Genomic DNA, 15,859 nt, shown 5'->3' with positions numbered 1-15,859 from the left:
AAATTGTGATTTTTTCCTGCATATGATGTAATACAAAATTTTAAAAACGGACATATATTACTCAATAGATGAATTAAAAATACGGGTACAATTTCCACATCGTCTAAAAAATTTGAGCAATGGTTTAGAGTGATACTATAAAAGAGACTAAAATGATTCTGAATACAAATGAGTAGAAACCTTGATTTATCAGGCATTCAAACTTTAAAAACTTTTATTTGGTTTATTCCGGTTCTTTATTTTAAAGATTTTTAAAAGGCTAAATATGAAAATATTTAAAACTTTTAAAAAGATTAATATGATAAATATTATACCGTAGATACACAATAAATATTAAAAGTTAAGAATAGTGTGAGTTAAAATATCTCGGGACGAGGTTATATAGCCGGACGGGTTTTATCGATATTTATATAAATTAAAAAATATCATTAATTTGGTGTTATACGGGTAAAATATTATTTCATTATTTTGTTAACACTGTCAGTATCAGAGAATAGACATATCTAATTAAATTGATTAAATAAATATTATGTAAAAAATATATTATATTGCGGTATTATATGGTATATTTAACAATTATTATATAATTATAACATATTTAATCAACAAATACAATTTATAATTTAAATATTTTAGTTATAAATAATTTTGCCCTGTGGTGTACCGCGGGTCCTAATCTAGTTATTATTATAGCAGTTACCACAATATGTGTATGTAAATGCTAAATGTTTTTATGCATGATATTAGAGAAAGAAGAGTATGGTGATAAGAAATTCAAAGTCAAAGTAACCTTTGCTTTGAAACTTGGCGAGTCTAATTGGCTATTATTTGTTAATAGCCTTTTATAACCAAAGCTTATACTTTCGTTGTTATATATTCGTTATTTTTTAATATCTAATTTGAATTTAGATGGTATAGAGTAGAATATAAAAACATGTACTAGATTTCAAACAATAGATAAGTCAAATCTTATAACTTTTTGGTTGAAAATAAAATGGAGATAAGTACCATTAGGAATTCGATTAGTCAGTTTTATGGCTTTTCGTTTAGACTTCATTTGAGACTTCTTACGGTAAAACTATGCATCACAAATTCACAATCGTGCAACAAGCCAAGGTACATGCAAATGCAATATCAGAACTACAAGTCTACAAGCAACACTTCATTGAAATAATTTAGAGTTTTGTGCAATAAAAGCAAGTTTACTTGTGCCAGCCGGTTTGGCTCTAACCGCTCGAGGAACTTAAATACTAGTTAATGATCGTATGGAGGACAAATTCTATCTTGATTTTAATTTCGTAATCTAACCACAGTTATTACAAATTAATTGTATGTGGCGTGAACGATGCTTTTCGCAGTAAATGATTTGACACCTTCTTACACTAAAGAAAAGATTTGATATAAAGATATCAGTTTTGTGATAAGTTAGTTATATATATACTAGAATTCTTGCAGCAGTTTTTGTTCAAAAATACTTTTTGGAAAGTTTTTACATTGAATGCTATTTAATACTTATATTCATATCCAAACAATTTTAGTTAATTTTTTCTACTATCCTTATAACCAAACACAATTAAAATATTTTAAATATCCATATATATAATGTTCTATAATTAATATAGATATTTAGAAGATTTATTCCAGATTTTTCAAAAAATTATTCTCCTATCATTTCTTTTTGATTTTAAAATTTAAATATAGTGAATTATCATATAATACATAAATTTAATAAAAGGTGTATTTTTCCTGCATATATCGTGATTTGAATTTTTTAAAACAAACATATATTACTCAATTAATATAAAAATTGTGTGTGTAACATACATATATAGTAAATTTACTGTATATAGTAAATTTACTGTATATAGTAAATTTACTGTATATAGTAAATTATAAAATTTTAAGAAGTTTATAATTTATAACTGATATATCTAAACTTAATAAAAAGTTTTAAATTATAAATATTTAAACATATTAAATTTTCAAAATTATACAAACGAGTTATATTATATGACGGGTTATATGACATTACATGATTGAATTAATAATACCAAAAAATAAACTATTAGTAATATGATATTTCAATACGGATTATATCCTTATTTCACTGTTTTAACAGCACCAATATAAATTATGTCGAATCAAACTGATTTAATTAAGATTGTAGTAAACAAAAATTATTGTGCAGTATACCACGGTTTATATATTAAATCACTAAAATTAACAAAAAAGTATATTAGCAAAATTGGTATTAAAATAGTACATTAACAAAAAAAAAAAAAAAAAAATTTACCCCGCAGTGTACCGCGGGTCATAATCAATTAATACATAATTTGCTAACACTGATCTTGCATGAGATTATTCGATATTTGTACGATTTGTAAATCTTATCAAATGACTATAAGGATCGGAAAAGAAGTGAGAAAAAAAGAGAAATAATACTTTTTCTGTATCACAAAGATAATGTTTTAGGATTTTCATATTAATTAAGAAAAACATTTAATATTTAGATATAAACAAAATCGAAAACAATACAAATCGATCGTTTAATTGCTAGGTTCTAACGATATTTTAAATAAAATATAATTCAAATTTCATTGTTACTTTAAATTAATATTTAACTGTTAATTATCATTTAATATATTTATATTAGGAACTAACAGGAAAGTCTTTTACCAAACAGTTACAAAATAGTATATTATATATGACATTTATAATATAGTATCACAAAGAAGTGAGAAGGGATATAAGCAAAATTGAACGCAATACAAATCGATCGTTTAATTGTTAGGTTCTAACAATATTTTAAACAAAATATCATTCAATTTTTTTTTTCAACAAAAGAATCAGCTCAGACGAGCCAATTAGAAGAAAACTTATTTACAAACAAAACATGATGCGGAGACACACGCGCTTGGCGTGCTAAAGAATCCGCTCGTATATTAGCATTACGAGAAACATAAATCAAAGAGAAAGAAGAAAACTCCTCCCTGTCGATCTGAATGTCGTCTAGATATGTTGCAAAAGCTGGCCAATCAGTTGGGGAAGACACCATCTTCACCAAGTCGGAGCAGTCGGTAAGAAAAGCCACATCTCGGAAGTCATGTCCAATCATACATCGCATCGCCCATATGAAGGCTTCAACTTCTACATGTAACGGGGATAAACTTCGCCGGAAATTTGTCGCTCCAAGCACTGGGGGCGATCCTTGTGATGAAATACAACACCATCCTGCACCGGCAAAAACATCTGTCGCTTTCCAAGAGCCGTCAACATAACATCTCTGTCCCATAAAAACCGTAGGAAGAGATAAACCCCTTCTATACTCAGGTGTTAAACACGAAGTAGTGGAGGGAAACTCCTCCCCCTCGACATCTACCTGAGCCTCCTGCCAGGACAAAGCCTCACCCTCCGCAACCCGGACAACCTCATCAGGGCGTTCAGCCTGGTTTTCAAAAACACGGGCGTTTTGAGCTTTCCAAATATACCAAATCAGCCAAGGAAAAACCTGAACCTGTGAACCCGGACTTTTAGGATCTAGAAAATGATCAACATTAGCATATAAAGAGTTCGTCGGAAAGAACTGCGGCCCCACTGGTACATGAGCTAAAGCCCAGGCTTGTCAAGCCGGCGGACATAGAAAGATGGCATGATTTATATCCTCCTCCTCCATCCTGCACCGTGTACAAACGACATCACAACCCAATCCCCGACGACGCAAATTAGCCGATACCGAAATACAACCCGATAAAACTTGCCACATAAAATGTGGTAGGTTTGGTGGACATTTTACTTGCCAAACCCTAGCAAGAAGGGGAGTGATTGCTGGACCAGATCCGAATGCCCGAAAAGGACCTTGGACATCCAAACGTTCCGTCTCATACCCAGATTTTACCGTATATTTCCCAGTTTTAGTAAAGTGCCATCCTAAATAATCTGCCTTGGAACAACTGCTTAGAGGAATTGCCTCTATCAGAGCGACATCCACAGGATCAAAATATTGAGTAAGCAGATCCTTTCGCCAAGAATTCGTTCGTCGATCAATCAAATTAGGTAACCGGAGATTTGGGTCCTTAAAAGGACCGTTACTTAAGGCTGGTCTCGGAAATTGAGCTGGAACCCAGGGATCAGACCATATCGAAATGGAGGTCCCTGAGCCAACCCAAGCGATCCAATGCATACCTCCTGCCTGACCATTCGTACTCCACCAGAAGTTTGCCACTGCACTAGTCAGTTTAGATGTGATAGTCTTGGGCAGACGATAACAAGACATCACAAAAGTCGGGACAGCCGTTGCGACAGACTTAATCATCACCTCTTTCCCCCCTTTTGAGAGTAACCTCGCTGACCAGCCGGTCGTCCGACTCTGCAGACGATCCCGGACAAAGGAAAAAACCTTTGTTTTGGACCCCTCCAAACTCTCAGGGATTCCCAAATAAGAACCCATACCGCCCTGATTGGTTATTCCTAGGACCCCCTGAATTTCCGTTTTTGCCATATCATCTACCGTGTGGCCAAACTGAACCGAAGATTTTGCAAAATTAATTTGCTGCTCCGAGACCGCCTCATACTGTTTTAGAATATCCAAAACCACCCCACATTGTTCCTTATCAACCTTATAGAAAAAACAAACTGTCATCTGCAAATAACAAGTAGGTAATTGACGGACACTTGTTTACCACCTTAATACCCTTAATCTGCTTATCGACCTCCGCTTTCCGAATATTTCCGATGAGGAACTAACATGGCATTTATAATATAGTATCTCAGAATCTGTGACCGTGTACAAAAGGTACATGCATAACATGATCAATATAGAATTCAATTCAAAATACAGATGTCAAGAATCTACAAAACACGCTAACATTGAAAAAGCAATCTTTAAAAATACATGAATTTGACAGCTTTTTGTTTATTACCATCGCTTCAAGATTGAACAAAAAAAGAAATATATAAACCTAAATAGGATTATAATCATAAGAAGAAATATATAATCAATCAAGTTAAAAGTCTCTTCTTCTTTCCCGGAAAATACTCTCAATTTTTGACTTGCTCAATTTTTTTGCTTCTTCCCTTCAATCTCTCTTATACCCACAAAAATCAAAACCACAACAACCCTAACCCTAAAATCTCAGATTTCTGAATCCTCCGACGAAAATGTCACACCTTGATGATCTTCCTCCCACTCCCGGAAAGTACAAAACCGATAAAGTCCCGCCGTACTGGATGATTCTCCACCACCACCGTTACCTCCGTCTCTCGAAACTAACTCTTTGGGCTTCTCTCTTCCTCGCTCTCTTCCTCTTCTACCTAATCCTATCCCCTCCTCCGTCACCATCACGCCGCAATCTCAACGACTCTTCCTCCGTTTCCGCCGCCAAATACGGCGGCTCTCACTGGGAGAAACAAGTCCGTAAATCCGCTCGACCAAGGTCTCCCGGCGGTTTAACGGTTCTGGTCACCGGAGCATCCGGTTTCGTCGGTACACACGTCTCGATCGCGTTACGAAGACGCGGCGACGGTGTTCTAGGTCTTGACAATTTCAATCGGTACTACGATCCGAAGCTTAAACGAGCAAGACAAGGGCTTTTAGAACGATCAGGTGTGTTCGTTGTAGAAGGCGATATAAACGACGCCGTATTGCTTCGAAAGCTCTTTGATGTTGTCCTCTTCACACACGTGATGCATCTCGCTGCTCAAGCTGGTGTGCGTTACGCAATGCAGAACCCTGGATCGTATGTGAACAGTAACATTGCTGGGTTTGTGAATCTGTTGGAAGTATCCAAATCAGCGAATCCTCAGCCTGCGATCGTGTGGGCTTCGTCTAGCTCTGTTTATGGTCTCAATTCCAAAGTACCCTTTTCGGAGAAGGATCGAACTGATCAACCTGCGAGCTTATACGCAGCTACTAAGAAGGCAGGTGAAGGCATTGCGCATACTTATAACCATATCTATGGTTTGTCACTTACGGGTTTGAGGTTTTTCACTGTTTATGGACCTTGGGGTAGACCTGACATGGCCTACTTCTTCTTTACTAAAGATATACTTAAAGGGAAGACGATTACTGTGTTTGAGTCACCTGATAAAGGTAGTGTTGCTAGGGATTTCACTTACATTGATGATATTGTGAAAGGTTGTTTAGGTGCGTTAGATACTGCTGAGAAGAGTACTGGTAGTGGTGGGAAGAAGAAAGGCTCTGCTATGTTTAGGATTTATAATTTGGGGAATACTTCTCCTGTTCCTGTTACTAAGCTTGTCACTATATTGGAGAAGCTTTTGAAGACGAAAGCTAAGAAAAAGATCATGCCTTTACCTAGGAATGGGGATGTTGAGTTCACTCATGCGAATATCACGTTAGCGCAAGCAGAGCTTGGTTATAAACCCACGGTTGATCTTGAGACTGGTTTGAAAAAGTTTGTGAAATGGTACATGGGGTTTTACACGAAGAAGAAGAGTTCTTGGTGAGCTTTTTTTGGAACCGAGCACGCTTAGGGAAAGATGGCTCTCAGTCTTAATGGACAAACACACTTGGTTACCTCAACATAAAAGGCTATTTTCACATATCTGCATTGTTTCTGTGTTGCTAGATTTTGCTTCATTTTATTTGTTAGTAGATTTTGAGCAATGTACAGCTTCATCACTTAGGTGTTTCAATTGTGGGAAAACTTTATTGTCTTTTCCATCATGGCTGAAGAATAAATTAGCTTTGGATTTTGATGCATATACTCTGTAGTAACTCGATCTCTTTTGTCACCTTGTTTCTTGTGAATCCCAAAACATATCTTTATCCTCTTTATTCTGATCAAATATTACATAGCTCTAAACCAAACTATGATGGTTTTGGAAGAACAAATCAAATCAATGCAGCTAAATCAATCTCAAATAACAAGAAACAATGAATGTTCTACTACTTTAACTGCCTAAGTTGTTGTTATCTTCCTCTGCACAATCAATCCCGACTATGGTGTGATGTGATCGACAAGGTCTAGAAGATCCAACACCATCTTCATTATCAATCTTCCACCAATCACCACCATCTCCAATCTCCACCTCAGTTACATTCTCAATCTCATCATCATCACAATCAAACTCATAATCCCAAACTCCACAAGAACCTCCTTTCTCTTTCTCCAAAACAGGATCATAACTCCACTCCAACTTCTTCAACACATCTCTATCCTTCCACTTCCCAACAACCTTCTCAACTTCCTTCTTAGCCTTCCCCATCACAACTTCCTTCCAAGAATACGAAACATCAGCTACTCTCTTCAACACACCTTCATTCAAATCCCCAATCACAACAGTCCTCAAACACCTCTCCTTAGCTTCCCTCAAAACCCCTGCATAACCAGAATCATCAGACACAAGAACAACACACTCCACTTCTCTCTTATCCATCACATCAACCATATGTTCCTTCAACGCCACATCAGCAGCTTCTGGCTTATCACTAACCATCTTCACCCAAAACCCAGCTCGTTTCAGCTCATCAGCTAACCCGTAACCTTCCTTTGGAGTCAAAACCTTCCTCGCCGCTCTTTTATACTTTTCAATCTTCATCGAATACTTAGCCAAAAGCCTCACTCTTTGATGCCCTTTGGATGATTCAATCTGTCTCATACGTTTCTGATGCTCAGTCTCGTGAATCTGCTTGAAATGATTGATTAGATTCGCATTCGTGTAAAACCTCCGGTCACAAACACCGCAGAAGTAAGGCTCCGGCGGTTTAACCTTACCTGTGTTCTCCAACTCGTTCAGCAGTTTCCTATCTCTCCTCTCTTCTCGAACTACTAGAGGAACGTAGCTGAAGGCGTGACGATTCGCGTACGCCACCATCAGTTTCACGAATCCGAAAGAAGACGCGGCGATTCGGAGCTTTACGGCGGCGTCGTATGGCGGGAAAGAGGCTGGTGGTTTGTTGTCTAGGTCCCAGAACACCCCTGTTCGGATTTGGGGTTTAGGGTTTATTAATGAGCTAAAGCTAAAACCTTTGATTGAATTGAGAGATGTGATTTGGGTTTTGGGGCTCCGAACTCTCTGGACCCGGACGATTCTTGGGAACATCGTCGGAATTTTCGAATTGACGGAGACGATGGAGGCTTCGAAAAAATCGGGTTTACATACCCGACCCGGATCCTCAACTTTGTTACAAAAATATAAAACCTATAACCCTGAATTTTGTAACGTTTACAACTTCTTCCCTAACTTCAATAGGGAACAACAAAATACAACTGTTCGTAATTTTCTATCGAATTCAATATTATTAAAATGGAAGTACATTTGCTAGTATAACATTCTATTTGTAAAATTTACGTAATAATTTTTTATTATTTTAATAAATATTACAACTTAAATTATTATTTATAATATCTTAATTTAAAGTTATATGTACATCATATCCTTACAAATGGATGTAGATCTATTCTATTATTATTTACCTATTAGATTTTGTACCCGTGCACACGCGGGATTTTAATTCAAAATATTTCTTATCAATAGAAGTTGTTGAACTCAAATATAATCAGTCCAATTTTTGAGTATAAATATATAACTTACTTTACTCAGTGATATACAACATATATATATTTAAGATAATATTTCTTTGTTATATTTATTTACAATTTTACGTGAGATTTTAGTTAAAATTTTTATCAATAAGAATCATTGAATAGGAGTATAATTTGAAGATTAAAAGATAAATCTATATAAATGCCGTACTTATTTTACAAATCTATATATAACATATATTGTCTAGTGTCGCAATAATATTGTCGACAATCTTCTGACTTTTTAAAAGTGTTCATTCCATATTCATATCACATGAAAACATAATTTTAAAAGTTCTAACATCAATGTCGAGACCATTTAAACATATTGATATCGTTGACCTAATTATAGAGACCATTTAAATATATTGATATCCTACATTAAATGCGAATATACAAAGTTTCATGAACAATGTTACTGTATGTCACTACAATGAGGTTGTCCAAATGCATCATCTGTCATAATAGAATTTTAGACTAAGTTAAGAATGCTTAAATGATGAAACATTTAAACCCAACAATTAATATCTATTCACTAATCCAAGCTACATATTTTTCTAAAATCTCATATGTTATTTGCAGATGTTAATTTTGTGATGCAACTCCAGCTTCGTCTTCTAAAAAAAACATAGTGTACTTTAATATGTTGTTTTTGCCAATGTTTTGGGTTAAAAGCATTTGATAATATATATATATATATATATATATATATATATATATATATGTTAAATTTGTTATATATGTTTTATATCATGTTATAAAATTGTAGCTCTAGTTGATAATATACCTTATGAGATATGTTACACAAATCACATGTCACTTTTTGTAACGACTTGCATATCATTTTTCCAATATTTCCTGACCATTGATTTTGTTTTTTTAGATAGATTATTTTTCATAGTTTTCCCAAAAAACGTGTGCCCCTTACAATATATTTGTTTTAGATCAAAACTTTTAAGTAAAGTTAAGTTAAGTAATTAATCTTTTCTTTCTTATAAGTAAAATTTAATAATAAATCTTTATGGTATATGTTTTTTAGAAACTAATGTTTCACTTCAATTTTATTTTCATGTTTAGATTTTTATAAATACAATTACATAACTTGTTTTTTTACTCCACCATGCATTAAAATCTTACTTACATTCTAAAACTCATTAGCCTATTCTAAATTTTGAAATATAATCATTTTTTGGTTATAATTTTAATAATAACATTATTACTAAAACAAATTTATAGTATTATTTTTACTATTTTAAAATTTTCATTTAATTTACTTAATTCATTTTTAGATAGTTATTATTTTTATTATTTACTAAAAAATTATATTATTGTTTATATTATTTTAAAATTTAATTAATTTTAGTTAATTCGTTTTTTTATTTATTTTTTACTATGCAATGAATGAAGATTAAAAATAGTATTTTTTAATGCAAAAAAAGAAAAATTGATTAGGTGGATGCTGATGTGGAGTAAAGAGAAGTGAGCAAAGTTAACTTTATATATAATAGATTAATTAGTTATATAATAAAATGAATTATAAACTCAAAACTTTTATAACGGAAGATAGGGTTAAATGTAAAATATCAATGATGATATTGCTCAATAATAAAAAATTATATCAAAAATTTATTTTAATATATAGAAAATATTTAATTTTTTTATATAAAATAAAAAAATTGTAAAACAATTACCTTAGTGAAGTGGATCCCACACCAAGTGGCAAAGCCGTTCTGTTATGCTGATAACTCCTATAAAAACATCTCAAAGCAGAATAATAACACAGGTAAAAACAAGACAAAACTCATTATACTATTCATATCATTGTATTATATATATATATATATATATGTTGCATTTATAAATAGCATCTCAATTTTATAGACTAAGAACTAAGCATTATATTACAACAACGATCCCATACGAACTAAACAAAGTATAAGAATTAATTAAAACATTATGCACATAATTTTCTCCATACACCTAAACTATATTTGTAAGAATTTTTATAGTATAATGTTTAACAGTAAATTCAACAAACAATTATAGCACAAATATGTGCATTTTTACAATAAACAAGCATAAATATGTGTCATGTTTACAATATTTTATTCATCTCTCTAAATTATAGATATGGAATATAATAATTAAATGAAATCTTAAAAATCATCTAATCACTAATATTAATGGTGACATGCGAATTGATATGTTTTACATCGTCAATCCATATTTTTTTTAAGCGATTGTGATATTCATAAAAATATAAATTAATATCAACTCTTATTGGTGTTTTGCTATCAACTTATCATCAAGTTCTGGCTACATATTTCTTATTGAATGCGGCCCAAAAACATTTTAATTTATTTCAGTTAAAACAATGGTGTGATAGATAGTTATTGGTTTTTTATGACAAGAAACAAAATGATAGTCATTAGTTCTAATTAGTATCATTGTATAATCAGTGAAATGACATAAAATAAAATCTGTAAAAGAATTAAAAATATGCATGATAACAAGTTATTAAATAAAATTTTTGAACGCTTGAATAAAATTTAGGAAATAATAAATTATAATTTACGAGCATCAGATCCAGTTGGAACTAAGCTAACTTACTTTCTATTTTTGATCCAAGAACTCAACTATAGAAAGAAAAAAAGATAAAGTGAAGATGGACACGTTACCTTACAAAAAGATTTAAACAAAAAAATTCGAAAGATTTTTTTAGGTTTTTACGGTTTTTTTTTCCTCTTTTTTCTTTTATATACCAAAAAACACTACTCGTTATACGTTAATCGCTATATATCCACAATTCAGAAAAAAGTTTTAAAAGATCTTACAATAAACTAATTCCTCCAAATTAATAAACTACACATTTTGCGTTTATAATTTTTTGGTTTCTATGCTTAAGATTTTAGGATTTTTGTTTAATTAGGGTATATATTTTTGAGCTTTGGTTTAATTTTTAGAGGTTTAAGATTGAATTTTAGACTAATTTGTTAATTTTAAAACTTATATAAAAAATTTAAAAAATTTGGGTAGAGAATATGACATATTTCCTTCAGAGTCAAATTTGATTAGATTACGCATGATTGTTCAGATATTCGAAGCGGTTCAGTCCAAAATTTTGTTTGGATAGGTTAAAATCTAAATAAGATATATATGTAAGATCTAAATTAACTATCGACAGTAGTAACTTACTACCATTATTTCTTATTAATACATTTTTAAGAAAAATTCTCACATATTGAAAACTAACTATAATTGTATTATTTTTGTGATTAACAATTTTCTATAACTCTAAAATAATAATGATCAATAATTCATAAATTTTATAATTTATCTTCAAAAACCAATAAAAATGTATAGAAAACTGAAATGGACAAAAAAGACTGACTTTTTCTAGGAATTAGATTAATAAGTAACAGATGAAGTAGTATTAGTAAAGATCAATCATTTGCAAACTAAAAATAAATAATTAATTAGACCATCTCCAATGGTTTTCCCTATTTTTTACTCTAAAAAGGAATATTCCAAATATATACTATTTTAATTTTATAATTAACACATTTTATTTATAAAATTTGCAAACTAACTCATTTTACTTTAAATTTTGTAACATTTTCATAAAATTATTATTTTTATTTAAATTAAGTATTTATTGTTATAAAAAGCATCACATCATACAAAAATTATAAAATATACTAGATTTTTAACCATCAGCATTACTGTATTTTTCCCACATTATTAAGTTATTAGTTTTTGTTGTATTAAAATAATTATTATGGAATGAATGAAAAATAAATTTTATTATTTATCTAAATTATCTTTTGCAAATGGTAGTCTCAATATTTTAGAATAAATTAGAAAAGGACCCGTCCGATGTGCGGGTTTAAAGTTAGGTAAATAAAAGAAAATTAAAAACATATTAAAATTTATTGTACATTATTTATTAATTTCTTTATACTATAATACACTGATTTATATCCATATACAGATCTTTTATGTATGTTACCATTAAAAGCGTATTTTTTACACCTAGGTATATTGTATGTTACAAATATATTATTTACCACTATCTGGAAAATATCTATATGAACAAATGAAGCCAACTATTATATGTCTCTTTACTTTCACTTTTGCATAGTTCTTTAATCACTAAAATTGTTGGCTCAAAAAACATTTTAAATAAAAAAAATTACATCACAATAGTGTATGACTAACCATAGAGAGAATCTCTGTTCTGCCCTCCTCCCTTATGGAGAGAACCTTGCATCCAACATCCTCCACTATGGAGAAAACTTCGCTCCGCCTTCGTCCCTTGGGGAGATAACCTTACGTCCAACCTCCCCCACCTTTCTCTCTTGGAGAGATAACCTTGCCTCCAACCTCCTCCACTTTAGAGAGCATCTCGGATGTGCCCTCCTCCTGTGTGGAGATAACATGTTCACATCTTTTAGTTATCTCAAAGTAGCTTGCTCCAGCAACCAATAAAACTAAATACCCTTTTTCAACGTCACAAAATCTTATGATAGTAACTAATGTTAAATTTTTTAATGTATTAATGTAAGTTTCTTTGACACACCATGATGTAGCATCTGTCTTCAAGCTCCTATAGATCTATAAACAACGATCTATGTTTTTTCAATCTATCTATGTTTGTTGTAGGCTTGTATTTGATTAGCCTATTTTATCCAACCATTAGGTTGATGACCTTCTCCTCTTTATCTCATTTTGAGATTGAACGAATGGTAACAATGATGTTTTCACCCAAAAAAAGGTCAATGACCAACCAATCAAGGGTTGAGAAATTAGAAGAAAATTAATTTGACATAAATAATAAAATAATAGAAAATTATAAGCATTGTAATATATTAATCTCAAATAATTCAAAAATATATAAATTAAATAAAACAATCTAAAACTACTACAATAAAATTTTAAAATTTTAATATAAGGAATTACGGGGAAACTTCGGGTCAAGAGGTGAATCTGGAGAAATCCTCCATTATGTTTGGGAAAAAAATTTCACCTGAAAGCAGGACTCAACTAAAAATCTGTAATGGGTAGGTATTTCCAAAGAAGGGGGTATGAGCTCGTATTTGGGTATTCCTGAGAATCTTCAGGGTTCGAGAACTAAAGTTTTTAGTTATGTCAATGCTCGTTTGGATGATCGCGTGAATGGCTGGTCTGCAAAGTACTTATCGAAATGTGGAAAAGAAGTTATGATTAAGTCGGTCGCGTTGGCTCTTCCAACCCATGTCATGTCTTGTTATAAACTACCGCAGGAGTTGACGTCTAAGCTTACGAGTGCAATTTCACGGTTATGGTGGAAATCTAACGATAAAGCAAGAGGATTGCACTGGGTAGCCTGGGATAAGGTGTGTAAGGACAAGGGCGACAGCGGGTTGGGCTTTCGTACATTAGAACAATTTAATGATGCAATGTTGGCTAAACAATATTGGCGGTTAATTCATTACCCGGAATCCCTAATGGCTCGGGTCATGCGAGGTAGATACTTTCGGAATAAACACCCTTTACACGCTAAGAAGCCGTATCCCCCCTCGTTTGCTTGGAGGAGTATTTATTCTACTCAAGGCTTGGTGAAATTCGGTGCAAGGTGGGCGAGAGGCTCAGGATGTCATGTTTCGGTATGGCGGGATCCCTGGATACCGGATAATCAGCCAAGACCGGCTAATGGCAGAGGTCGCCTGTTACATCCCAATTTAAGGGATAATCATTTAATTAATCCTATTACTAAGGAGTGGCATATGCCAATTCTTGAGGTGTTTATGGACCCGACAGACATTAAGATTATTCAAGGTATGGAGATCAGTAAAGTTTACCACCGGATAAATTGATTCGACACTATACTAAATCGGGGAAATATTCGGTAAAGTCGGGTTATCGGCTAGCACGTGAATTAATCACAGAGGTTAAATTTGGGCCGTCTTGTACGGCCCTTAGGGCACAGGCTTGGAAACTGGAGGTTCCCTCGAAGGTTCAACATTTTTTCTGGCAGATTGCCTCTGGTTCCCTTCCAGTGATGGAACGACTTGCTCATCGGGGTGTTCGGTGTGATACCCTATGTAAACGATGTGATTCAGAGGTGGAGACTATCAATCACGCACTATTTGAGTGTCTCATTCTCGTCGGATATGGGATTTATCTTCCGTTGACTTTACTTCCGGGGATTTTCCTTCTGGTTCCATATACACGAATCTAGATTATATACTTTGGTGGGTGTATTCACAGACGGGCGCTCCGAGTATACGTCTTCGTTTACCATGGATTGTCTGGTCAATTTGGAAAGATAAGAATAAAAAAGTTTTTCAGGGCTGTGAGGCAGAAATAAGCGAGGTTATTAATCAGGCGGACAATGATAAATTTTTATGGGAAGAGGCTAAGTCCTTCTATTCGATTGCCCTAGATCCTCTGCCTGCGGAGTCTCGGGATCCTCTTCCCCGTTGTCAGGTTGATGGTTCTTGGAAGGTGTCAGATCCTCTTGCAGATTTGGGCTGGTGGTTTTGTAATAGTGAGGATATCATGCAATTTCTGGGAGCTCGGAGTCAAGGTCGCAGTCCTTCCCCTCTACATTCGGAGATTCAGGCTTTGATTTGGGCGATGGACTCTTTATTGTCGGTGGGGGTTGACTGTCAGAACTTCGAGACAGATAGCGCGGAATTAGTGGTGATGGTGCAGTCTCCTGATGAATGGCCCGCTTTCTCCAACCTCTTGGACGATTTCAACGTTCTCCGATCATCTTTCCCATCCTTCCAGCTGTTGCGGATCCCACGGACGTCAAACATACGGGTAGATTGTGTGACTCGTTCTTCGAGATCTTTATCTTGAGACTTCTTTTGTAAACTCTTATTCTCTGGTTTGGGCAACCAATATTGGAGTTATTTTCTAGTTTAACGTTAGGTTGACCAAAAAAAGATTAATATAAGAGTCATCTTTTTCTAATACTGTATTTTAAAATTTTGTTGTAGTATTTTTATATTGTTTTAATTTATATTTTAATCTTTGAATGATTTGGGATACATATATTAGCATGCTTATAATTTTCTATTGTTTCTTTAATTATGCCAAATTAATTTTCTTTCAATTTCTCAATCTTGATTGGTTGGTCGTAAACCCTTCTTTTTTTTGCAAACATAATTGTTACCATTATTCATTCAATCTCAAAGGGAGATAACGAATAGAAGCTCATCAACCTAATGAATTGATAAAATAGGCTAATCAAACACAAGCGTACAACAAACATAGATAGATAAATTGGAAAAAAATAAATCGTTGTTGATAGATATATAGGAGCT

The 15,859-nt window shown here is 33.1% G+C and overlaps 3 protein-coding genes across 4 annotated transcripts; 1 reads left to right on the top strand and 2 right to left on the bottom strand.

Moving 5' to 3' along the window:
- Positions 1 to 2,851: 2,851 nt before the first annotated feature.
- On the bottom strand, positions 2,852 to 4,639 carry LOC147929876 (uncharacterized). The gene is made up of 3 exons (XM_087480767.1): positions 3,794 to 4,639; positions 3,602 to 3,674; positions 2,852 to 3,537 (listed from the first exon to the last, which is right to left on the bottom strand). Exons 1-3 carry the CDS (start codon positions 4,637 to 4,639, stop codon positions 2,852 to 2,854), a joined length of 1,605 nt encoding a protein of 534 aa, XP_087336893.1.
- Positions 4,640 to 4,929: 290 nt separating this feature from the next.
- On the top strand, positions 4,930 to 6,721 carry LOC104737232 (UDP-glucuronate 4-epimerase 5). Its single transcript, XM_010457363.2, has one exon. It carries the CDS (start codon positions 5,158 to 5,160, stop codon positions 6,463 to 6,465), a length of 1,308 nt encoding a protein of 435 aa, XP_010455665.1. The 5' UTR covers positions 4,930 to 5,157; the 3' UTR covers positions 6,466 to 6,721.
- A 37-nt stretch (positions 6,722 to 6,758) lies between these two features.
- Positions 6,759 to 8,189, bottom strand: LOC104737231 (uncharacterized). Of its 2 annotated transcripts, XM_087482378.1 has the most exons (2): positions 7,737 to 8,139; positions 6,759 to 7,647 (listed from the first exon to the last, which is right to left on the bottom strand). In XM_087482378.1, exon 2 carries the CDS (start codon positions 7,618 to 7,620, stop codon positions 6,913 to 6,915), a length of 708 nt encoding a protein of 235 aa, XP_087338504.1. In that variant the 5' UTR covers positions 7,621 to 7,647; positions 7,737 to 8,139; the 3' UTR covers positions 6,759 to 6,912. The 2 variants fall into 2 exon arrangements, with proteins under 2 accessions (XP_087338504.1, XP_010455664.2); XM_010457362.3 differs by having other exon boundaries at positions 6,759 to 8,189.
- Positions 8,190 to 15,859: the final 7,670 nt, after the last annotated feature.

This window comes from Camelina sativa, chromosome 13 (genome assembly GCF_030686135.1).
Source record: "Camelina sativa cultivar CO46 ecotype springtype chromosome 13, ASM3068613v1".
Taxonomy (NCBI): Eukaryota; Viridiplantae; Streptophyta; class Magnoliopsida; order Brassicales; family Brassicaceae; genus Camelina; species Camelina sativa.
Note: the sequence above shows the minus strand (reverse complement) of the source record. Positions and strands in the feature narration are given on the sequence as shown.

Bases quoted from the DNA above. Each gene is read 5' to 3' on its own strand.
- LOC147929876 (XM_087480767.1), bottom strand. From the start codon at position 4,639: ATGACAGTTTGTTTTTTCTATAAGGTTGATAAGGAACAATGTGGGGTG. The intron at 3,675-3,793 runs GTAAAATGTCCA...TACACGGTGCAG, and splicing joins TTCTTGCTAGGGTTTGGCAA to GATGGAGGAGGAGGATATAA. The intron at 3,538-3,601 runs GTACCAGTGGGG...ATCATTTTCTAG, and splicing joins AAGCCTGGGCTTTAGCTCAT to ATCCTAAAAGTCCGGGTTCA.
- LOC104737232 (XM_010457363.2), top strand. From the start codon at position 5,158: ATGTCACACCTTGATGATCTTCCTCCCACTCCCGGAAAGTACAAAACC.
- LOC104737231 (XM_010457362.3), bottom strand. From the start codon at position 8,064: ATGTTCCCAAGAATCGTCCGGGTCCAGAGAGTTCGGAGCCCCAAAACC.